Genomic DNA, 26,604 nt, shown 5'->3' with positions numbered 1-26,604 from the left:
TTAAAGCTCCCCAGAGAAAATCTGAATAACTTGAATCATTATCTTATGAGAATTAAAAAGTGTACATCTGGATAATCATGTTCAAAGACATACATATGTCTTAAAAAGCAAGACTATACCTATGCGTTGAGACATAATACCTGATCATATTACTGATTTTTCCAGATGTTTAGCTTGACATTTTTGCAACATCTGCAACTGCCTGCTTTGCAGGTACCCGCAAGGCTCACGTTCATTATGTAAAGATTAGCCTGAATGGCTGGTTATTAGACCTATCTATAGTTTCTCAGGGTAAAAGAAATGTCTCAGGGGTAGTCTCCAAAAGTATATGAAAAACAAAACAGCCTTTGCTTCTTGTTTCCAGTATTTTCAAGGCCTGCCTGACAACCTCACAAGAGGCTCAAATTCCTGAACAGTGAAGTTAATAGTCTATGAAGGATCCATTTAGAGGCTGTCTTCCTTACCTGGTTGCAAAACAGAGGTTGACACTGAGCTGTGAAGCACTGGGTGACCCCATTTCTACACACACATTTAGCACACCGACTCAATGGCCAGTCTTCCCCATCCTGGAATACATGGCCTTCATAGGAACACGGTTCTGGAAGGTCAGAAAAAATAAGGATTACTGGGGGGATTGTACTTGCTGATCCCAGGGCTGACTGCATGGGTGTGTGGCCAGTGCAGTCAAACAGGACCCTGTGTTTGGAGGGCTCATACTTGGGGATTAAAGCTCTGCAGTTATGTGCCCTACTCTTGATTTTGTCTCAGGTCAGAATCTCGAGGTTTATGAGTTAGAGCCCCATTTCAGGATTTACCCTCACAGTGTGGAGCCTGCTTGATATTATATATAGATGATATAGATAGATAGATAGATAGATAGATAGATAGATAGATAGATAGATAGATAGATATAGATGATATAGATAGATATAGATATTTCTTTCTGCCCCTCCCCTACTCTCTCTCTCTAAATAAATATATTAATTTAAAAAAAAAACTATGCAGTCACTGTATTGAGTTCTTAATGACTTTCTCTCTGAGTTTTGTAAGTGAAGTCTAGTGAGACAACATAACATGTACTAGGGAGCTTCAGCTGATGCATGGTCCCACATCCCACTACTTCCTTGCCTTCCTGAGATGGGTTCTCAGTCACTTGCTTCCAAAACCATCCTCAGTTGATATGGAGAACAAAGGCAAAAGAAATGTAGGGGAAAAAATTAAATCTCCTTTGCAGCCCACTGACAAGTACTTAAGACAGGCAGGGAGACCTTCCTCTGGGAACTCAGCTGTCTTGATATTAATGCTTTGCTAAGGGCAAAAAGTAACCTTAGTTTGACATCAGCAGCCTGACCTCCAGGATCCTTTAAGTCTTCTTAAACATAAAAATCCCTTTAGAAACTTCCTTTACCTCTACCACCCCAACCAAGATATATGTTAGCAATCATCCTCCAAGCATATGGCCCGCTGATATACATCTGAAGGGCCTGATGAGTAACATTTTACTAGACTGTAGTAAATGATCCTAACAGCAGCTAGCTTCTCAACGTCCTGGAAACCTTGGACGTTGTGTTCCAGGATGCAACGTCCTGGAATTTCCTTCCAAATTCCTTAGAGACTTATGCTAACCCTAACCCTCTCCCAATGAAAGTATATAATCAGTCACTCCTCAGAACTCAGTGCAATTCTTTTTGCCCACAGAACCTGTCCCTATCTTTAATAAAGCCACATTTTTTGCACCAAAGATGTCTCAAGAATTATTCTTTCTTGACCGTTCGCTCCTGGACATTTCACATCACTGTGAATGCTGCCATCCTGTACCCACAGTAGGGACCTGGATGCAGGTGCTAGGGGAGTGCATCCGCCCCAAGCAAAAAGTACCAGGATGGGGGCCAGGGTGCCTGTGGGGTCTCCATCCACCTGGCAAGTCCCCCCATGCCTGAAGGAGCATGGCATTACATAGCAAATTAAAAACAGGACACTTGAGAAAGACCACAGAAGAAAGACCCACTGCCTTTTGAACAAGGGGCCCTGCATTTTCATTTCATGCCGAGCAAATTATGAAGCTGGCCCTGACTGATCCTCCAATCTCTCCAGGCAAAATGCTTCCAATAGGTCTTTCTCACGGAGGCCAAGAAGAAAGCCTCTTAAAGCATAAAAAAGGATCCCGCAAGCTCAGCCAGCCTACTCACCACCCCCAAACTCTGTTGTTCAAGTATTTCTATTTGCAGGGTTATTTGGCCCAAAGCAGCTAGCTGTCAGTCCTTTTCTGGTGGATGACATCTGAAATGCATGAGGCAAGCATTGTACTTTCATCATTTCCTAAGCGTACTTTTAAATCCCTGTAATGGTTCTCCAGAGTAACGGATTGCCAGGAAGGAATAACTGAGGATCAGAAAGAAACCAGGGTCTTTTTAAAGGGAAAAGGCAAAAATAAGAGTGTAGCTTCCAGGTACTATTAAATAAAAGAATAATTTTCACAATCATATGCCAGGAGAGGATATAATGCAGCCATGACAGTAATTCGTATTTATCATGAAGCATAGACTACTTAGTTATAAAAATGGAAGGGGACATTTAGTACTAAACTGTAATAAAAGGAGGACTTGGACCAAGTATGGATTCTAAGCAAAGGACCTGGAAATGTGCCCCTTGCTTGCTGAACGGGGACTCGGCCTGTAGGCAGGCATATTCTCCACAGTGAAGGTGCCATAGAGACAAATGATTGCCGTCTTCTTGCTCTGTGTGTCTTGGAGAAAGATGTTATGTCATCTCAAAGACCAGCCAACAGAATTAGTGCTAGTGATGCTACATGGAGGGGTGATTTGTTCATTCTTCTCTCTGCCAAGAGGCAGCAGGAACCACCTTGGCCCTTAGGGAAATCACATCAGAGAATCTCATCCTCCTCCCTTTCCTTCTTGGGAGCTGTGGATGCAGAGGGATGCATCTGGCCAGCACAAAATAAATAAATCAGAAACTTGCAGAATCCCAAATTTGGAATGGAGCTTAAAGATCTGTTCCAACCTCACTGCAACATTGCTTCTGCCAAGTGCAAGGCTCCAACTTGGTTCCAGTAAAGAACCGGGTTAGGGATCTTTGAGCCACACTGAGCAAGAAAGAAAAAGTTGGGAAGTCACTGGGTAAACCTCAAAGGCAAAGAAAGTCTCTTTCAAGAAGTTCATACTCACTCCCAGGGCCCACACAGACTGGGCAGCAGCTCCCTTCGGGGATGAATTCCAGCTCCTGCTGTGCACACGACAGCGGTGGGCATGGCTGGGGTGTGCAACGGACTTCCCCATGCGTACACGAGCACACACTGCATGGGGAGGAGGCCCACTCTGTCCCATGCTGGGGTAAGGGGGAAAAAGAAAAAGAAGGTTATTGTCAGAATATAGCTTTCATTTGACCAGACAGAAGCAAATGTCTTATACAAATGAAGGATGGTGCTCAGGAGAGGTGGAGGAAGGCTCTAGGCTTACAAGGTTTTGCAGTGTTTCAAGTCAAAGACCAATTAAAAACCTGAATTTTCTTTTCTTTTTACTATCCCTAAGATTTATACCTGAAATTTCAGGAAGACACAAAAAGAAAACAAAAGGTACCCTAGCCGGAATCATTTAAAAAATGCTACAAAGCCTAAAGTAAAATATACACACATACACATACATGTATTTACTGAATTCTTTATAACAGTCATATTGTTTTCAATAGCTCTCACTCTGATCCTCTCTCTCTCTTTCTCTCTTTTTCCCTTTACTTTTTAAAACCCTGACTAGTTCCTATATTCCTCTTTGCCTATCCCTCCTCCCCATCCCCCTCTGCTTCTCTCCTGCTCCAATGGTCTTTAGGTCCTGGGGAAATATGACAGCAAGCAGGAGGCATCTGTTCCCACCAGTTCTCCCACAAACTACAGAGCCAACTCTACACATACAGAATGCTGCTATCCCACTTCAGGTTGGGATATGACATTCCCAAAGCTAGCACTATATCAGTGATCTACTAGATCCATGTTTTGAGTTCTATGACTTACTGAGTACCAAAAATATTTAAATGAGGCACTCACTCTCAAATGTGATGCAGAGTGAGAGGGGGGTGACCACTGAATGTAAAAAGCTACAAATATGTTGATTGCTTAGGGAAGTAGCTGTCAAAATATCTTACGTTCTCTGTGCCAGAATGGAATAATGGTGGCTTTCATAAGATTGGGGGGGGGTGAGTAAGCTTAATGAATGAAATTTTCCTCCTATAACATTTTCTTAAATATTGGAAACTGCTTTCCTCTGCCTCTATTAAATGCAGCATCTGATGATAACTGATCCAGCACACTTCATGTATAGATTTCCACTAAAAACATCACACATTCCAGGTGTTCAATCACCTAAATATAATCTGGGGATTACAACTATGTGACTGAGAAGCATAGAAAATAAATGTCCTCTTGCTTCTCCTCAAGCCAGCATCCAGAACAGTTATTCAGCATTCCCAAACACAAAAGAACTCTGTCTTACCTAAACAAGTCAGTACCGCTTTGTTCAGCAAATTACAGCCAGGTTGCAAGTAAGCCATGTCTGACATCTCTGCTACCATTACAATCATAGTAATAGGTAGTCACGGCCATCCAATCATTTGGAAACCAAGTCCTCCCCTTACTATCATGAAGATTACTTTCTCCTAGGGGGACCTACTGGAGCACAAGAGAGCAATAATGCAAGCATGCGCTGAGTCAGATGAACCAAGGGCTTCCTTGGAAGCTCCCAGCTCTGCCCTCCCTGCCTTGGGAACTGTGGGTGAGCGACTCAGTCTTTCTAAATCTCAGCTTTCTGGTCTGAAAAACTAACTGAAATGGTATGACAACACCCCCTTCACTGGGTTATTATAAGGATTACACGAAGTGGTTTTTTAAAGAGCGAGCAAGGGAGGGGAGGGGTGGCAGGCAGAGGATGCTCAATCCTCCCACCTCTTTCCACTGTGTTGAGTTCATGGCCCTCCTCCTCCTTTTCACACCCATGTGCCAACTGTGACGTAGAAATGGACATAAATGTCAAGGCCAAGTCCTCTACCACCAATTTTTATTTCTGCTATAATTAAATATAAAATTTCAAATTGAGTACAGCACATAAATGGGCAAGCCCACAACTTGCTAATAAACTGTTGACTAATAAAAGATAGGGGACAAGTGACCTTTAAGCTTTGAAAAGCCTAAGCATAAAAGCAAAGAAAGACACCATAAGAGAAAAACTGATAGGTTCTAACAAGTTAAAATTTTATTTTTTTAATTTTGTTTATTTTTGATAGATAGAGAGAGAGAGTGTGTGTGTACACAAGCAGGGAGGGGGATGGTGGGCAGAGAGAGAGGGAGACACAGAATCCAAAGCAAGTTCCAGGCTCCAAGCTGTCAGCACCTAACGAGTTAAAATTTTAAAAGTCTGTCAAAAATACCTCATAAACAAAATCAAAAGGCAAACGACAAACTGATAAAAATTGCAAATTATATTAATTAGAACTAAATGCTATTATATAAAATCATTTATAAGCAATGAGAAAAAACAACAGAAAGACAAGCTTATAGAATATTTAACGCTATAAATTGCAACAAAATATTAATTAAAATAAAATTGGATAATACTTCTTAATATTGGATATGGGAAGAGTTTAAAACTCATCGTAGTGTTGGTGCAAGAGCAGTGGAGAGCATTTTCCCCTTCACGGAGCCCTCCCTCACCACAGCGCCTGGAGTACTCAGTCAGGTGGGGCCTACCCAAGGCAATCACACCTGAAGAAAGGCTGCACAAGCTGTGATATTCCCACTGGATTTCTCATCAGACACAGACAATTTAAAATTGAATTTTAATGACCAGAGATCTCACAGCTTCAATAAGCAAAATCTGTAGATGCTTTGACCTACTAATTTCACTTTTAAGAGGTTATCTGAAGAAAATGATCAATGATACACAAAACAGTTTAAATACTAGGAATTCCATTTCATTAAGAAGTTGTTTGAGGAAAATAATGAATGATGCACAAAATGTTTAAATATAAGGAAAACCACTTCATTGTTCTATATATAGCAAAATTGGAAATATTATAATAAAATTAGAAGCTACACAAATCCCTAATAATAGGAAATCGTGTTCTCCAAGTGTATGCCAGGGAACTATACACAACACTTTATATTAAAAAGTAAGACATAAACTGTACACACAGTATAATTACAATTAGGTAAGTGCATAGATCTCTATCTATCTATCCATCTCCATTGCTACCTAATCTCCAAAAAACTGAGAGAACACTAACAGTGATTTTCATAGCTTGAGAATTACCAATGATATTTTTTTCTCGTACACTTCTTTAGTTTTTGAATTTTCACCATAAACATATTTTTATTTTTGTCATCAGAAGGCAAACTACTGTTTAAAATATCAAATGAATCATTTATACGTCTTAAATAAAGTGAAATGTGAAGGCTGCATATAAAACAGCTTGAAGTGAACTTCTTTATCTATTAAAAGTCGAGAGATTGCTTCTAAACATCTTGACATTTCACTTCATTAAAATAAGGACTTGTACTGTTGCTACTAAGAAACACTAACAGTTGTTTCTTAAACATTTGCAATCACACCACCTTTCACACAGAGACCACAAAAATTAATTACAATAACAACCTGTCAATCACCACATTTTTTTCATCTGTAAAATGAGAGGGTTGTAGTAGCTAATCTCTTCAGTACCTTTGAGCTCGCTAATGATGTGCATCTATTACCTAACTCAAGAGACATAAAACGAGGCAGGTGATTCTCCCTTCGGAATAAGCTTCAAAATTATGGGAATAACAACAAACATTTGGTAGGGAATCTCCAGTGCTTGGTGTCACAGCCACAGAGGATCCCGATGGTGATCCAAAGTGCACAATTTCTCTCTCTCTGTCCTCTCCCCTGCTTGTGTGCTCTCTCTTACAAAATAAATAAACATTTTTTCTTAAAGGGAGGGGGTGCCCGGGCTGCTCAGCCCCTTAAGTGACCCACTCTTGGTTTCAGCTCAGGTCATGATCTCATGGTTCTTGAGTCACAGCCCTGTGTCAGGCTCTGTGCTGATAGTGAGGAACCTGCTTGAGATTCTCTCTCTCCCTTTCCCTCTCTCTGCCCCTCCCCTGCTTGCGCTCTCTCTTAAAATAAATAAACACTTTTAAAAAATGACAAAATGCACAGAGTGATGAAGACAAATTGCTCCCACATCTCTCTTGGGAAAAAGTCATGTAAGTCCCCTCCATTTTCATCTCCTACGCCTATCCTTAAAACAGTGATACTGCCCTCAGCAGAAGGAAATTAGAGATCAAGGGGTTTGGCACATGCTAATATATATATAATGCATATATATATTAGTAATAATTATATATATAATTTCCTAGTGTTCTCAACACCCATTTACAAAAGCCTCATTTTTTATAAACACTGTAGCAGCAAAGAGAGCTTTGTAAAGTCAAGGAATAATAGATACAAAAAGCAATGCTCCCAGACCTGGTTTTAGCTGTGTCATCTTAACCTCATTAATACCTTTAGAAAATATGAGATTTTGACATGGGACAAAAGAGCATTCTGCAGACAACGTCTTAAATATATTCTTCTGCATGCCCAACTAATAAGTCGGCCTGGCTGTTGACATAAGTCCAAAGGAAAGATAAGGTCATAAAGTATTTGCCTGGCTTACTGACAGAACAATAAAATAATTTTTCTTCATATAATTTGTTCCTGTTATGAAGTTATAGATCTAGAATACTAACTATCTGGGAATGTTCAGTGCATATTATAATTACATACTCTACTTTGAAGAGAACGACGCTGCAGAATTCAATATTCATTTCTTCCTTCGCACACATAAATTAGTACTCCTTTTAGCGTCACAGACGGCAAGTGGAGCAGACCTCTCCCTCTGCGCTCCTCTGTTCAATCGAATGTGGGCACTAGGGCATCAACCACTTGCTGCTTTCTTTTTCGGTGAATCTCCAAGCACTATCTTCTCAGGCCTGACATTATCTAGTGATGGGATTCAATTAGTAAAAAGGGAAAGAGAGAGGATTAATGGTCCTCTTCCCTCCCTTTCAGAAGCTAATTTGTGGGGAAAGAACAGGGAAAAGCATTCCAATGCTCTTTAGGAAAACATATTTCAGGCTTGTCTCCCTGAATGGTTGGCAAGACTGGGCAGAGATCCAAACGCTAATTTGAAGGGATAGTTTTCGGGAGGTCATGGATGAAACAGTTCCCCAAATGCTGGCTGTAATAAGCCCATGTAAGACTCTCAAATAACCTGTAGTCAGCCAAAAGGCTCAAGTGTTTTCCTCACTCCAGGGAAGCTGTTGGGACTAGTCTTGACTTGTTAGAAGGCTGGTTGTGTAAGATGCTGTCTATCTTGCAAGCAAAGGCGGTCCTCTGGTGAGGGGACACTGTTTCATTAAAGGATGGCCTCCTCATGCTGCCCTGGGCTGGGCCCATCCTTGACTTTCCTTTGCTTCGACTGTATTCTCTGGAGACTGTATCACTTTGACTAATTCCCCTCCTGCCACACTCACTCTATCCTAAAGCCTCTTGTAAAGCCCTCTCTTAGGAGAAAGCTTTCACCTTAGATCACCATTCTAAAGTTCTTAAAATATGGGCTATTTTGTAGCTACAGGGAGAGCGTCTCCATGACCTACCCTATGGGATGCAAGCCAGAAACTAAAGAGAAGATTACTGCTGTTTGGCAAGTGAGGAGGGTGCTCTGGACTGCTTCCCAAGGAAGCCAAAAGGGACAAAAGCAAAAGCAAAAAAAAAAAAAAATTCTCCAGGATTCAGGAAAAAAACAAGTGAAACAAGTGACAAGGTGAGAGAGCAAACCCAGACAAATATTTAACCCACACAAGAAAACAAATAATATTAAAAAGGCCTTTGCAAGAATCTAGGGAAAGTGAAGAAAGTAAGAGAGGAAGGAAGTGCAGAAAGACAAAAAATCTGATCATTTTAACTTTATTAAGACTAAAATTAGAAGATTTTTTGTCTCTCCTTAAAAAAATCATTCTTCTATCTCTATTTGAAGAAGTAGACCTCTAGAGATTTTTTCCTTCAAAATAGAGTCCTGAAATTCAGCTTTTTTCTCACTTACATCAAGTACCAGAAATATAACATTTTCTGAGGAGTACGTTTTGGAAGTTGCATATGGGAAAACGACACGTGGATATGTTCTTACCCAGTTTAGCACTTTCCATGTGATGTTTTACAGCAGAATGGGGTGGGAGGATTGGGGAAGAAAGAGGACTTTCTGAACTCTTCCAGAGAAAGCTGGAGGCCAAGAGGATTCCATTTCTTAACTAATCCACCGGCAGATCGGTAGTCTTAGAACCACCCAGCCACATAGGTCGTTGGTCAATGACAAGCATGCCAGTGGGACAAGGAGATCGATAAGTTAGAGAAGGAATTTATTCATTGTCTGAATCCTCCATTGAGGTTTACTGAGCACCCACTCTGGGAAAAGTTCAATGTTAAGTGCCTTGTTAGGTGGGAAGCAAGGAAGATCACTACAAAGATGCAGAAAACACTGTCAATGTTCTCAAGCATCTTGAACCAAGATAAGAAGATTGCACATGTGCACAAATATAACACAAGAGAACAAGTGATAAATGTCATTCGAGTACAAAGATTTACTGAATTCTGATTTTGCATGTCCCTGGTATCACCACTCACTTGAGACATCTGATTGTTCCCTAACCTTATCTTGGATACTATGTGCTCCTTCATTTGAGAGATTCAGCTTGGTGCTTTTGACCTAGAACCACACACCTATTCAAATCATTATGAGCTGGCATTACTTCCACCATCATTGTGCTCTGCAGCACTTTCCATTTCACAGGGCAGCATGCAAGGTTTACACCGCTCCACATAATACAGATTGAATTGAGCAGCAAAGGTTGATATGTGGTATGAAGACATTCCCAGCATAGATCCTGCTTGGGTGTCTTTCAGGAACACATTGTGCAGAACTGAAAGAGTGGCTTCCTCAGGTAATTAGGAGACAGTGGCTCAAGGGAGATGATCCTGTCTCATGGGGAAAGTACACTATGCTCATCGAGTTTTAGGTACTCACACTGAATAGCAACCTGGAGTGGGCATATCAAATCCCACTAGCCTGAATGGGCAGAGGCACTAACTTGGGGAGAGGTTTGTATCAGGTGGAAGATGAGGATTAAAGCAAAGAGCCTCTTTCTACCACATTTGACATCACCTACTGCCTCAAGGTAACATTTAGGTGTAAGTAAAGATTAATTGTATCCATTCCATTTTCATAAATCCTATAATAAAGTACCTTGCAATGGTACTTTTTAATCAATACTTAATGTCTATAAATTAATCCTAAAGGATCTGGAATGAGAAAGTACAATAAAAGAACTTTAGGATCAATTTCTAGTACTGTGGTTCTAAATGGGGGTAGGTGAGCATTTTGCCCCTTAGGGGAAATTTGGCCATGGGTGAAGACATATCTGGTTGCCAGGACTCAGGTGTTTTCCCAGCATCTATCTAGTGGGTAGAAGTCAGGGATGCTGAATATCCTATGAGGCATAGGATAGCCCCACAACAAAGCCTAAAACATCAATAGTGCTGAAGTGTAGAAACCTTACCGTAATGGAAAGAGCCTTAATTAGGAGTAAGAAAACCTGGGTTCTAGGTCAGGTTATACCACTTATTAGTAATAAGATATTGGGCAAGTTTAAGCTCTTCACAACTCAACTTTTTCATCTTCAATACAGGAGTAATAATATCTGCTCTATTCACTCACTCAGGGTTGTTTGTAATTATCAAAGGGAAACAATGTATGTCGTACACAGAGACAAGGTGGTACTTCATTATTCAGCATCACAACTTCTTGGATTAACATTGTCAAACTACTCTTTAAAGACACAAATTCAATCTACAAATATTTACATAGGACCTATGAAATAAGTAGAACCATTTTAATCCTATTCAAGAAACCCAAATGTCCATGGAAAGTCAAATGAGCCTCAGGTCCTCCACAGCCCAGGCAAATAAAAAAAAACCTCTCTTGTCAACACAAGTTGAGCAATCAGCTTTCCCTTGTCAATGATCTACAAGCATAGAATCAACCATAGGTCAGAAAACACTTACCGCATAGATTTTCTTTTCATGATGGCAAGATCCGGGAGTCCTCGACACACACTCAGGGCAGCACTGGTTGGCAGCTATTTGAAGCACTTCTCCCTGAGCATTTTAAAACAGCTCAGTGTAAAACAGCAGCAGGAAACACACTCACAGTGGCTCATCAGACCCCAAGTCATCTCAGATACACTAAATTTCAGGAGTTTCCACGGGTAACAACAGATGGGATAAATCAAATAAACTGACAAAAAGGATTCTCTCTGTCAAGATGAGCTCTCAAAGTTAAAATGAACCCCCCCTGTGAAAGCAATTTCCTTGAAAATTGTCTACACCTTTTCACATGTAATGAAGTGGAGAATTCTATTCACTGGAAATGCTCCATCTGAGGGTCACACAGGAAAAGAAGATAGAGTAAGAGAAGAGCTGTATCTCACTGAAAACTTTGTTTCCCTCAGCTGAGAAGAGAAGACTTGGGGGGCTGGTGGGGGCACAGAACTAGCAGGTCTTCTAGCTACCTGCAAAGACCTGATGCAGCCAGCGGGAGCTGGGGAGGGGGCTGAAGTTCTGATGTTCACTTTTACTGACCAGAGTTGCAAGGCACATGGGGCAGGGGACTGACAAAGCTGGGAGAGGAAACAGCATTGTTGTGAAGGTATCACGTGTACTGTGGAGAGCCGGCTAGAATTCCTGGGCTCCAATAAAGATCTACATTGTTTGTCAGGGCTACTGTAATTCCAACAGTGTTTCCTATCAAGATGTGATACTATCAAGGGAACGGGCTACCACGTGATACCCCAGGATTTATTGGGAAGTTGTCAAGTTAACTAACCATCCATTTGCCACTGTGAAGACTCCATGTATCCAAGCGTTATTAAAACTGTGGAGCAAAGAGCGTATGTTTGTCTTTGGGGCCCAGTGATCCTCTTCTAAGTGCTTCTCCACTTAGATAGCTTAGTGTTTCCACAAGTCTTAAAGATGTGACAGACCGGGCAATGAATGATTTTGACCAAAACTGGTGAGAGCCTGCATTAGCCAGGGAATCACAGCTTGTCCACAGAATAAAAGTCTACAAAGAATTCATCCAGTAGAATGAAAAAAATATATGCATGTGTGTGCGTGTATTAATGTTTCTTTGATACTTGAGGCTGCTTCCATTTAAAGAAATGTACCTACAAGAGAATTCTAATTTTATGTAACTACATCCACAAGAGTGGTTGAGAAATGGGACTAAGACTTTACCACTGTTAGTCCACTAAACAGATAAATACAATTTTACCTAGCAACAGTGATCACCAAATTCTTCCTATTTGCTTGACAAAAGATAAAGTATACAATATGGGATTTTATAAAATTGTTCATACTACGCAACATTAATGACTTTTCAAAAGAGTGCTGCTCTCTGAACCCAAGAGGAAACTACACTTGTCTGATTTTCACAGTAAACTGTAGAAACCATATTAGCCTAATTTGCATTAAGAATTTCACACAGATAGAAAATAAGGTAATCCAACTGTTGTTTATATTCTAACATGGAAGCAGAGCAAGAGAGAAAGGTGGATAAAAATCAAGGAGCATGGGGAACATGGGAAGTGACTGTATGGGCAAGAGACATCAATGAAAATTGCTAGGGTTGCTGGGCAAGATTACTTGCCTAGGATCTACAAAAATCAACCAACAATAATTATGATGATCATTTGGTAATTATAGCTAACACTTAACTGAGTACTTAGAATAGCCAGGTACTTTTCTAAGCATATACATATACATATATGTGTGTATGTGTAGATATGTATTATGTTTATGTATATGTATATACACAGTATATAATTCTCACAACTTAATTAGGTAAATACTATTATTAGCTTCGTTGAGGTTTGCAGCCAAAACCCCACCATGTAATATGATGTTCCTTTGCATGGTATTGTCCTCCTGTATACATATATATTCAGAAATCCTGAAGAGAGGATTGGTCCTCACAGGACTGGGTTAAATAATTAAGGTTCTAAGTACCTCTGTTCTCTTTTTTCTTAGTCTCTCTATGTCTCTGTCTTTCTCCCTATTCCTGGTTAGCTAGCTCTCTAGCTAGCTATTCTAGATAGAGAACTGGATATAGAATCTATTATGTATGGATAGGATGAATAGATAGATGATAGATAGATGATAGATAGATAGATAGATAGATAGATAGATAGATAGATAGATAAATAGATAGATAGATGGAAAAAGAAGATGTATCAAAATTTCCATTGACAATAGATTATTTCCAGTCAGTCCATGAGTAAAACAAATTGTAAAAGGACTTTTAAACATTTTAAAAAGATGAGAGTAACAAATAACTTAGGGTACAATGGTGATTCATTAACCTCTGCCATGAACTAATGTAAGTATACCATAGCAGATTTGAATTAACAGCACATGCTGCTGAGAAACACAAAGGAAAACTTAAATCAACATGGTAGAGTAGAAATTATATTAGGTCATGAGTCAGGGACTAAGGTTTTGTCATGGCTGGGCAACTTGCTAGCTCTGTGTCTTTGAGCAAGTGACTAAATCCCTAAAAGTCTGTTTCTTTGTGTATAAAATGAGAAAGTCTAACTAACTGAATTCCAAAGGCCTCTTGTAGTTCTATTTCATTACTTAAAATAAAGAACCCAAGTGCTCTATGATACAGTCACACGATCTTGGGAGTTGGAAATTTCTTATGGTTGGATCATCTGGTCCAACCCTCTCATTTTACACATAAGAAACTCCTTAGAGCTCACAATCTTCAATTATGTCATTCTTTTTATTATTATCACTCATCAACTTTCTGATCACTCCTTCATACTCACTCACTAAAGATTTGGCACCTAGGTCTCAGTTTCTTTTCTACACTATGTCTAGATATAATTCTGGGCAACTTCAATGTCCGTGAAAGTGACATTCTATCCTTTCATGGACATTCTTTTTTTTCTTTAATGTTTTATTTATTTCTGTGTGTGAGAGAGAGAGAGAGACAGAGACAGCATGAGCAGGGGAGGGTCAGAGAGAGAGGAGATACAGAATCTGAAATAGGCTCCAGGCTCTGAGTTGGCAGTCAGCATAGAGCCCGACGCAGGGCTTGAACCCATGAACCGTGGGATCATGACCTGAGCCAAAGTCAGACGCTTAACCGACTGAGTCACCCAGGCGCCCCCTTTCATGGACATTCTTAACCACTTCAATTCAAATAGTCTTCCCCTCCACTTCACTTGAGTCCCCCCATAGTCATGGTTGACCTTGGGACCTATCTACACTCTAAATTATTCTATACCACAAACCTTCAACTCTCTAAAATGAACTTTCTGGACATTAGCTCTCTCTCACCCTCACTCCCACTCATCTCCTGTCCTTCAGCAGAATGACACTTTTTCCTTCAAAGTCATTCATCTCCCAGCTGGCCTCATTTTCCTATTCATGTTAGCCTCAATGCCCAATACTTACTGTATATTCATTCTTTCTCTCCATTAATATGGAAAATCCTAATCAAGGATCTATTCCACAATTTGCCATTTCTTCTCTTACACCTGGCTAGTAAATATTGCTGAGAAAATTATACCATTGTGCAGCTTGGTACCCTCACAGGTTCCTGGCGTCCTGTTCCCATGGGCCCTTAACCCCACCCACACATGCTTTACCTCAACCTTGGTCAGTCCCTTTCTCCCCTCAGTGACAGCTCCTAACATCCACTCTCTGTTCCCAACGAAACCTCAAAATCCTCACAAAGTAAGATTAGATATGAACTATTTCAGTATCCTGTCTGTTTTCTTACTTACAAATCTAACTATATCTGTTATCTATCCATGGCTCTTTCTTTCTACTTTTAGAGAATGAGGCTGTCCTCCCCACCCCAAGCTCTGGATCCCACAAATTCTGCTTCCTAAAAACCACTCCTCCTAATTCATTCATTCTGTCTGTCCTCTCTACCCCACCTACCATATCTTCAGCTTCTCTCTCCCTTCTAGGTCACCATCCTTTTTCTTCCTAGCATGGTCATGTCTCTCTCATGCTAATATCCAAAATGAAAACAATAACAAAACCCTCTCCCTTCTCTTATTTGATCATTCTGCAAGTATTGACTAAGCATCGTACACTGTGATATTTGAAGGGCTGCAATAGTGAAGAAGACATGATTTTTGCTCTCAAGAAGTTAAGAGTCTGGAGGAGGAAGCAGATAAATAAATAAGCATTTGCGGTCTAAGAGCTATAATAAAAGCAGCACACAGGAGGGCTCAACAGTTGGGGAGGGTAGGTTCAAAGAAACTTCACAAATGACTGGCATCTCCCTAATGCCCCATTTCTCTCCTTCTAGTCTCAGCAAAGCTCCCTGCAAGAGCAGCCTTTACTTGGTTTCCTTTCCCCACTGTCTACTCACTCCTCAAACTTCTGTGATACAGCTTCCTCGCTCACCACTCCACTGACACCACCTTCAGGGAGGCCTGTGATCAACACTGTTGATCTAAACTCCTTCTGGAAACTCTCTACTCTCCTGGCTATCATCATACAGATCTCTTCTCTGGCCACTTCTTACCTCTTACCTCTCTGACCATGTCTCTTTAATCTCCCTAAGATCCCTCTCTTATGTTTACCTCCTTGTAAATGACTGTGTTCCCCCAAGTACACCCTTCCTTGATCTCATACTCTTCAGATGAGCTCATTAATTCTAAAGGCTTACACTACTGACTATACGCTAATAATACTCACACAAAATTTCCAACCTTGCCTTCTCCTCTGAGCTTTAGCCTTATATATGTACTGCCTTCTTGACATGCCCACCTGACTCCTCCATGGACACTTCAAACTCAACATTCCTTAAAGTAAAATCATCATTTCCTCCCAAACAGAATGAATCCATCCTTATTATCCTATTTTTCAATATCAGTCGATGGTTCAGCTAACAAATGATCAAACCATAAATATGGGAGTCATCTCTCCTTTTCCTTTCCCTCACCATCCTAACTTCATTTAGTTCTGCCTAGTTATCCCCTAAATGTTCTTTAACCTGCCCTTTTCTCTTAAGCCCTACACTACCGGTGCTCTGATTTAGGTGCTCATCCCCTCATCTAGATTATTCTCATGGCCTCTGAATTGATCCCCTCATTTCCAATTATCTTAGAAAAAACAAAAAGATCTTTCTTAAAAGAAAAGCTGGACATTATGCCTACATTAGTATTCTATTATCTTAAAAACAGAATCCCAAGCTCCATAGTACAGCATAGTTCAAGGCTTTCCATAACCTTGAACTTACCAACTCTCTAGCCTCATCTCTCATTCATTCATTCAATTGGTCAAAAAATATTTATTGAGTGCCTACCATGTGTCAGGTGCTATTATAGGTTCTGAGAATATACAGTGAATAAAAGAGATAGTAAACAAGAAATAGCAGTAAAATATATAGTATGTCAGATATTAGTGCCAAGAAGAAAAATAAAGCATGGAGGAGGAATAGGAAATGTGTGGCAGGGTAGAGGTTTGCAATTTTTTTTCAAGTTTTATTTATTTATTTTAAGAGAGAGGAGAGAGTAGGGAAGGAAGAGGAGGAAAGAAAATCCCAAGCAGGCTCCATGCTGTCAGTGCAGAGCCCAATGAGGCACTCAAGCTCACAAACCAAGAGATTATGACCTGAGCTGAAATCAAGAGTTGGATGCTTAACTGACTGAGCCACCCAGGTGCCCTGAGATTTGAAATTTTAAATAGAATGGCATCAGTGCAAGACTTAAAGGAGGCAAAGGATCAAGTCATATACATATATATATATATATATATATACATGTAATATAAATTGATGTATATATATATATATCCAAAGAGAAAGCAATTTTAGCAGGAAAATCAGAGTGCAAAGGCCCTAATGGCAGAAGTGTGCCTGGCATATCCAGGAACACCAAGCAGGCTTGGTGTATGAAGCAGGGAAAGAACACTAGATTAATGACAAGGGTACAGTAGTCACACAGGGCATTGTAAGCAGTTAGTCTAAGTGAGAAGAGAAGCCATTGGAAGTCATTGGAGGAGTTTAAGGAGAGAACCAACATGATCTGGCTTAAATTTTAATAGGATAACCCTGGCTGCTAGATCAATTACAGTGAAGAAGCAAGTATAGAAACAGTAAAACTAGTTAAGAGGCTACAGTGAGAATACAGACAAAAAATGATAACAGGTAGAACCAGAGTTAAGAGCAGAGAAATTGCATTTGGAACCTATGGTTTTATGAAGGAAAAGGTAGGGGTTTGCAAATGCACTAAATGTGAAATGTGGGGGGTGGGGAGGTCAAGGATGAAGCTAAGTATCCTTGCCTGAGCAACTGGGAGAAATAAGTTGACGTTTACTGAGATGAGAAAAATTAGAAAAGCAAATTGGGAAGGGACAGCATCATGTTTGGTACAGAACAGAGGTCAGAAACTTTTTCCTGTAAAGCGCCAGATAATAAATATTTTAGCCTTTGAGGGCCACATCTGTTCTACATCACAACTACACAACTTTGTCCATGTGCTGTAAAAGCAGCCATAGATAACACATAAACAAATGAGTATGCCTGTGTTTCAATAAAAGTATATTTATGGACATTAAAATTTAAGTTCATGTAATTTTTATATCATGAAATATTCTGTTTATCTTTTTCCAACCTTTTAAAAATGTAAAAAGTGTTCTTTGGTTATAGGTCATATAAAAACAAGTGGCAAGCCAGATTTTGTCTGCTGACCCCTGTTCAGAACACATTTAATTTGCAGCAATATAATCAACATCTTCCAACATTTCATTCAAGGCTTCTTACAGGATACCACAGTTATTCACATGCAGTGGAAGAGGCCATGTCTTCATGGCCCTTATGTAGCCAGCTCAGATTCTGAGATTCTAAAGATCTTTCAGGAATATTTGCTCCATAAAATAGAAAGCCCCACATTTACAACAAAAGATTATCAAATTTACTAACACTGGATGTACACCCAGCTTCTCAGAAATAAACCCATGAAGAAACTGAGGACTGCACTGAAAGGTGAAGAGAAACTTCCCTCCAATGTTAGAAACGAATGGAAACATATTAGCGCTAGATGGCATAAAGTTCCTTATTATGGGAGGAGGAAGAGAATGAAAAAAATAAACTGTACCTGTGAAATTGACAGAATGTTTGTTAAAGAAAATAATTTAGTCTTCTCCACAAAGTTCAAATGTTCAAATTTGAAGCTTAAGCTTTTTTTTTAATAGATTCACTTTAAAAAGAAAAGAGTCAGCACCTGGAAAAAATATTCTAACAGAATAGGTGTGTAGTCAGAAAAAAACCCTGAAAATTTTTAACAAAGGGGAAAGGAGGAAATATCTCTCACATACTTGGTCAACCAGGAGATTTCTCAAGTCAAAGCCTCTCCTATGCTCCTAGAGAGCTCAATGGCAGCACAATAAATGTCAGTGGCAGAACAAATAATTCTGGAAAATCATCTTCAAGAAGTCAATGTTGACTTTCAGTCCATCCAATGGCTTGTAAATGTTGTGGTGATTATCAATAGCTTTGGCATCTGCCAGCCCCAAGGAAATCTCTGGGCAGCAGATTATTAACTACATAATCATGGTTGGGTTGCTCAAAATCTCCAGGCTTCATTTTCTCACCTGTAAAGTGGGGATAAAGATACCTGTCCAACATGATATTAAATAGGATAATGTTTGTACGCCTTTCACTGTGCATGTGGTCCAGAATAAATTCTCAATAAACAGAAATTAAGATATTCTTATATGTAAAATTCTCTTCTGCATGTCATAAGGCTTCCAGTTAGAGATTGGGATAGATGTCGGAGCCAAATGACTGAAAAGATGCAAAAACCCTAATCTTCTCTGACTTCACCGATACATTTAGGAAACAATTAGGATGCCATACCTTTTCAAAGGCACACTGAGGGTTTCTGCAAACAGCAGGTTTGCAGATAACGATGTTGCCATGGCAACGGCAGTTCTGGCATGAATCAGGCTTCCAAGTTGTGGCATCCTGCAACAAAGCAAAAGCTCGGAGTTAAAAACTGATCAGAGAAGGTATGAGCACAGAGAAGCAGCACCATCAACAGCTCCACAGCCTAAACAATTAAAAGGCAACGGAAAGTCACAGGCACACACAGTGCTTGCTGGGCACTGATTAAACCCCAAGAGGCAATAAAAGCAGGATAATCCATTTCACCACAGTCAGCCCACGTAGCCAAAAACAAGGGCATGCGGCAGAGAGCTGTCGATATCCAGAGTAAAAAACATCGATTGGTCTGAAACCTCAGGAGGACAAGCTAGCTGCTCCCTGACTTGAAGTTTCTCTTTGCTGTTAACTAACAGAAGCCATCGGAGCATGTTTAAAGGAAAATGACACTGGGACTAGCAGTAACCAGCATCCTAAAAGCTGCATTTGCCAGTAGATCATATCAGCACCTTAGACTTCAGTTTCTAGCTCTTGCTTACTGCATATTCTAATACTCACAGCACAAGGACTTGGGAGAGTAGGTCAATATTTTTAAAGCAGATCAATCAACATATAGCTATTATATGCCCAGCTGTACACTGAACATATTGGGGTACAAATGAAGCATGCATATGAGCACAATCCATAAGATTCTCACAAATTATTATGGGTTATGAACATGAGGGTCTTTGACTTGAACTGGGATGAGCTGGGACTTCCCCACAAAAAAGCAGAGACCAAGTGGGATATTAATGTTACATGTTAACGTTACATGTCAACTTAGCCAGGCTATGGTGTCTGGTGTTTGGTCAGATACCGCCTACATGTGCTGTGAAGATATTCTGTATTTAACATTTACAATCAGTTCATTAAGTAAAGGAGATTACATTCTAAGCCTCATCCAATCAGTTGAAGGTCTTCAGAGCAAAAACTGATGTTTCTTGGACAGGAAAGACTTCAGCCTCAACACTAAAAACATGGAAATTCTCCCTGAGTTTCCAGGCTACCATCCTACCCTATAAATTTCAAAATTTTAGACTCGTGACTGCAACTTCAACTCTTGCCTTAATTTCCAGCCTGCTGGCCTGCCCTACAGATTTTGGACTTCCCAGCCCCTATATATGTATGTATGTATGTGTGTGTGTGTATATACATATAAATATGTATACATATTTATACATATAAATACANATATACATTTATATATATATATATATATAAAGATACACATATGTCTCCTTTCTGTTCTGTTTCTCTGGAAGACCATGTCCAACATACCAACACTAGTACATATTTACATGGATGTGCACAACATTCCCAAGCACAAATGATGTCATTCTTGCAGACTGGGAAATGGTAAATATATAACGTCTCAGGGAATGTGCTTCAAATCCAAAGTCATTTAAGAAACGCAAGATATATCTGAGGTAAGATGACATTCCCAGTGGCTAATTCACAAAAACTCTGAGCCAAAGCAAATGGGTACTAGAACCTGATTTGGAAAACCACTGAATTTCTTTCTTTTTTTCTTTTATTGTTATAGCACATTCCTCTGAAATTGGCAACTACAGTCTCTTCTTAGGCGAAAGAGCAATGACAAGTAGGTGAGGAAACAACAGATTTCATTCCAAAGCACGAGGTAATATATATTCCTTGCTGATTTTAAGAACATTAATATCAGTTTCAAGATACAGATTAAATAAAAATGACAACTTCATGAAGCTAATGGCTACCATTTATTCACTGTTATGCTATTTATGCATGTCTTTTGGAGCAAGAAACACTGACAGAGGAGGCATTTGTGGTATTGGGGGAGGGTGGCCTCATTTGCTTTTCTGACCTCTGCCATCATTCTAGAGGGCTGGGCCCAGCAGAGAGGGAAGTAGTGCATACTTCTCTGCAAAGCGCTGACGTGTGTGACAACTCTGTAGTGCTGGCACTATTATTAGGACTATTCCCACTTTACAGATGTGGAAACAAGATGCTAGAGATTGAGTAATTTGCTCAAGTTTGCAAAACTCTAAGAGATCTAAATACTCAGGGTTAGGAGCCAAGCTGCCTGGGCTTGAATTCTGGTGTCACCATTCGGAATAGTGAGTCTGTTATTGGGGCACCTGGGTGACTCAGTTGGTTAAGCGGCCGACTCTTGATTTCAGCTCAGGTCAAGATCTCACAGTTTGTGAGTCCGATCCCCATATCGGGCTTTGTGCTGATGGCGTGGAGCTCGCTTGGGGTTCTCTCTCTCTCTCTGTCCCTCCCCTCTAACTCTCTCTCTCTCTCTCTCTCAAAATAAATAAATATACATTAAAAAACAAAAAAACAAAAAGAACAGTGAGTCTGTTATCATGGTGTCTGTGCCTTGGGTTTCTTATCTGTAGAGTAGTACTTAATTCACAGGGTTGTTGAAAGGATCAAATGAGATGATGTATTTAAAGAGATCTGAACAGTGCCTAGAACTTACTAAGGGCCCATTAAATGTAATTTATTTTTAATCCAAATGCTTTCTAAGATGTCACAGTCATTTAGCAAACATCTCCTAAACACTTCCTTTTCTCAGAGTGAAAACAGCCCCGTAAGTAAGGGAAAGCCCCTGACTTTCCCATCTTCCCAGATCACCACACACAGGTAAAGCAGAGTGAAATTATTATTTAATTAGGACCCTAGGCCAGAAAGGATTCAAGACATTGCAGGAGAAGGGAAGAATGAATCCACACATTGATTTCCAAGAATACTTAGGAAATCAGAAAAGTCTCTGTGTCACTGAGCTGACATAACCAGGAATGCATGTCTTCCTTTCATGCAGACATGGGATGGCCTTACCTCCTCCATGTACTCCCTTCCACTCAGTACGGCTCTAAGGCATAGTCACCTTCACTCTCTCCAGGCCTGGCATTCTTACACTAGGGGTCAACTTCTCTGCATGTCAATTATCGTCTCAGAGACCCCAGACCCCGAAACAGTCGATTATACTTGTTAGCAGCTCTCAGTCACTGCACTTGGCTTACTGAACTTTAAACAGGATCTTCTAAATACATGGAATCATATTTTACTTTCACTCATAGAAACATAATTTTTCCTTATGTTAATTCAAAGTTAAATTTTTCCGGGACCAAGAGGCCTTCCTGAATTTGTTTACGAATCTGTCTTCCCATCAGACAATGACTCTTTAAAGAAGGAGATCTCATTTTATTCCTCTGTATATCCCATTCACCAAGCACGGTTCCTGAGTGCTGGATGAATTAGTTAATGAACAACCCTGAGTACTTGCTAAGCCTCAAGAACATATCTATCCCTGCAAATTGAGATATCCCAGTTAGGATGCAAGATCTTGATAAAATAATGTTTAAGTGACAGCACTACAAAATCCCCATACTGTTTAAGGCTATTACTTCATTGGTATCAAACTATGTTCTTCATCTGGCCATCAGACTTATCAAAAATTCCTTATATTGATGTCCTCATAGAGTAAGTAATTTATGGCTAATTTTAAATAAAATGGGCCCTTTACCAAGCTATATATTTTTCAGGTCTAAAACTTTACGAATCAATTTCCATGGTTCCATAAAATTGCTTTATGAAGGTAGGGATATGAGAGTTCCTCAATAGCTAAAACTCTGGATAAAGCCATAAAGTCCAAAGAAATAACATTGTAAAGTAAGTTTTACAGATCTTCTGTGTTACTATTCCAATTGTGTTCTTTATAATCCTTTCTTCCAATCTAACACACTCTGCAAAAGAAGTCTTAAAATAGTTTTTCCCTAGAATATAGATTAAAGGATTAGATTACAACAAACCTAAAAAGCAATCAAAATATGATCTGTTAATACAGCTTATAATATCTTTAATAATATATGAATCAAATGTTCTTGTAGATAATATAGTGCCTCATCTCCAAATATCTTAAAGTGACAGCCAGATAATTCAAGGGAAAAAAATTTTATTTCACTTGGTTAAATTTATTGAACATTTGATTCATGCTAAAAATATACAATGAATGTACCCCTCATCAGTACTCAAATTTCTGGGGGGAAATTATTTACAGTATTCTGTAAGAGCAGTTATATCAACTGTCAACATAAATTTTCTTCAATTTGAATGATATAATAATCCTACTTTAATTATTAATTCATCTCATTTTAAATTCCCTTGGTTTCTTAGACCAAAGATGAGAAAAAAGACATACAGCTCACCCACAGATGTGTTTTCAAGTTACAAAATAATATGTGGAATATAATGCCATTTTTATAATAAAAATATACTTAATGTGCATGGAAACAAAGTACAGAATTATATAAACCAGTAGGTGAAGGGTGGTCATCCCTGGATTTGGATTGTAGGTAACTTTTTGGGGGATTTTTCCCTTTATCCTTACCTACAGTTTCTATTTTTTCAACAATAAAAATATATAACTTATATGATTTTTCTTTAGCATACTAAAATTTTCTAGAAAAGCTTGACCAATATAATAGGCATTTATATTTCCCATTTATTCAATGAAATATATTTCTCTAAATAAAATATTTTCACAAAAATTTCAGCTTCTCAAAGCCATCTTTAGGTAATGCAGCGCTGGGATATAGAGCTGATGAGAAACTCCCAGGTGGGGCGACACGGACCAGGACCCTGGCTTCCCTGGGTGGTGGGATAGTTGTGGGCAGCTTGGGCATCAGGTCCCTGTACACTGGTATTCTGCAAGATGGTGCAACACTCTCCCTTTTCTAAGTTTCTTTTCCTAATTCTGATGAATCTTCTTGGCATCAAGAATTACTGATTTTTCTGTCCTTTCGGTAAGCCCTTGGGGGACCCAAAGCTTCCTTGAGTCAAATGGGAGGACCTAGCTGGAGACTGCATGGTGAGGGTGCAAGTTTGGGTATGAAAAGTGAGAGCTGTTGGAATCACCTTGGAGGAAGTGGGTGCGAAAGTCTCTCCAAACACCTTCTGGGGAGCATAGCATGGAACTTGGAGCAAACCAGGTTCCACAGTGGGGATCCTGAATGTAGATGGCTTCAGGATAGCATTGTCATAACTTGATGGCACCTGGTCATGCTTTTCTCCTCCTTAAAAAGTTCCAAGTGTTACCTTATTTCTCTCTCTGATTTCATTTTCTACCTTCTCTCTGAAACCTTTTTTACCTGTCTCTAGCTATACTGGTTTTCTTGGCTATTCCTGGAACTACCAAGTATGTACCCAGCTCAAGGCCTCAGAACGTGCCACTCCCTGTGTTTGGCAGAGGAATTTGTCTTTCCCCCCAAACATCACCATGGCTTATTCCTCCATTTCATTCAAGTGGCTGCTCAAATACTACAGATAGTATTTCGCATCTATTTATTCCTTTACTTGGGTTTTCTTCCTAGTAGTCACCACATAACGTTTTATTATACCGTTGTTTACTAATGGTCTTTCACTTTCTCACTAGAAATTAACCCTAAAAGAGCAGTTTGTTCACTTCTGTGTCCTTAATGTCTAGAACAATATCCACACATAGTAGGTGAAACTTACATGATCTTTTAGAGTCACCTTTAAAATATAAGGTAGAAGAAGAACAACAACAACAAAAATGTATTTCTTTTTCTGCCAACCATAGGTAAATAGGATCTGGGCTTTGGCATTGAACTGGCATGTGGGAAGTGGAGTTAAATCAAACTACCTACCACATTTGTAACAGTGAGCCATTTATCTAAACTTCTTGAGTTATTCCCAAACCTTCTTGCATTCAGTAAGCTTTTTAAAAATTAATTGTGTTCCCTATTTGCCCTTCAAAGCAACAGAAGGCCACAATATTTAACTGGATCTCATATCTTCATTTCTGGAGGTTTATTTTTCAGACAAGTCTGGTTTTCAGAAAAGATAATCCATAAAAACGGGTTCTTTGACCCAGCTCCAGTTCAGGCACAAAAATAATGTTCTTGTTTGTCAAGGAACCATAAAGAAACGAATCAATAACTTTCATAAGGTTATTTTAGAGTTCAATTCTTTTCCCCAAGTGCCCTTCCTCAGACAGCTTAGATAAACAATACCTTTTTCATTCAGACTCATTTTAAAGTTCATGTAAAGCTCCTCATCCAGCCTCAAATAAAAAGGAGCAGAAGACACATATTGTTAAGAAAAGTTAAGAGTCCTAATCTTTACATTAAATTCTTTCCTTTCAGGAGAAGCAAATGCCAAATGAGAGAGAAAATGGCAGACCACTTCCTGTTTGAGACCTATGTCAAAAGCTTGCCCCATATAAGGCCCCCTTATGGAGTTTCTTGTTTCCCACACCAAAGACCTAAGTAGTTACCCATTACTGCATCCTGAAGACACTAGCTTGTACCTGATCTCTTTCTCCAGCTGTCTTAAAACAATAAACCCAAAGGCGCCAGCAATAAGAATATCAGTCTGGATACAGACGCAACAGCAAGAATCCCAGATTAAAAGACAGCTGCTACACATAACGGAAAATGTCTTTGTTCAACTGGCTGACAAGAGTCGCTGAACAGCATGGCAAGTTAACATCAAGTTCTTGGACATACGTTTCCTTAGGGTAGTGTGGGACCACAGCAACTGTAGCGGAAGGAAAAGGAAGATGTTCCCACCATGTGCCATGGTTCCTCCCGGCAACTTGTGAACAACGTATCACTACCTTATTTTATAAATGAGGGACGAGGGTGTGGAAAGACTGAAGGAATTGTCCAGAGCACTCTAGTCATGAGCAGATCTGGATTCAAACCCATCCTTTTCTTCCATGCTATACTACTGTCATATAATATCAATAACGATAGAATGCCTTCTGTTGTATAGCAGTCTTACCAGTTCAAATCATGCTTGCTTCCACTCTCTCACTCCACAGGCCAAATTGAGGCACAAGAGGGCAGTGCTGCAAATCTTCAGAGGAAAGGACTGTGAGGTTAAATGACTTATCTGCCTAAAATATTCCCTATGCCTACAAAGCATACTCCTACCCCTTTTAATCTAACTTCCACATATCCTCCAGGTCTCCGTTGAAATATCACTTCCTACAGGTAAGATAGAACTACAGATAAGACAGAACCCAAAAGAGTGCATAGTAAAGATGAAATAAATTAATATATGGTTTTTAAAGTTTATTTATTTATTTTGAAAGAGAGGGGGAGGGGTGGAGGGAGGAGAAGAGAGAGAATCCCAAGCAGGCTTTGCATTGTCAGCACAGAACCTGACATGGGGCTTGATCCCATGAACCATGAGATCATGACCTAAGCTGAAATCAAGAGTCAGACACTTAACCCACTGAGCCACCAAGGGGCCTCTAAATTAATATACTTATTAGCACAGTGACTGATACATAAGAAGCACTTAATAAATGTTAGCTATGAGTTTGGTCACCTGCCACAACCTTAACCAGTTGATGATGTTATTTTCTGCTACAGACGGAGTAGTTGTAACATTTAGAGCTTTAGAAAATCCTCCAGTTTCCAAGATAAGGAGGAGTTAACTTTCCCACACCTTAAATGTTTACAAAATATTCCACTACAGAGTGCTGTGGAAACTACACTCCTAGAAGAGTAT

General features: G+C 39.6%; 1 protein-coding gene across 1 annotated transcript in view; it reads right to left on the bottom strand.

The window, feature by feature from the left end:
• The window catches only part of FRAS1 (Fraser extracellular matrix complex subunit 1), a 423,467-nt gene that overhangs the window by 252,485 nt on the left and 144,378 nt on the right, over positions 1 to 26,604 (bottom strand). Inside the window, exons 3-6 of the mRNA XM_077770550.1 lie at positions 19,018 to 19,125; positions 11,142 to 11,234; positions 3,186 to 3,345; positions 465 to 598 (exon numbers count right to left, since the gene is read on the bottom strand). Coding sequence (XP_077626676.1) covers positions 465 to 598; positions 3,186 to 3,345; positions 11,142 to 11,234; positions 19,018 to 19,125 — 495 coding nt within the window. The remainder of the gene's footprint in view (positions 1 to 464; positions 599 to 3,185; positions 3,346 to 11,141; positions 11,235 to 19,017; positions 19,126 to 26,604) is intronic.

The sequence above is a fragment of the Crocuta crocuta genome, unplaced genomic scaffold, assembly GCF_008692635.1.
Source record: "Crocuta crocuta isolate KB4526 unplaced genomic scaffold, BGI_CrCroc_1.0 scaffold236, whole genome shotgun sequence".
NCBI classification, from domain to species: domain Eukaryota; kingdom Metazoa; phylum Chordata; class Mammalia; order Carnivora; family Hyaenidae; genus Crocuta; species Crocuta crocuta.
This window is presented reverse-complemented; position numbering and strand designations above follow the sequence as displayed.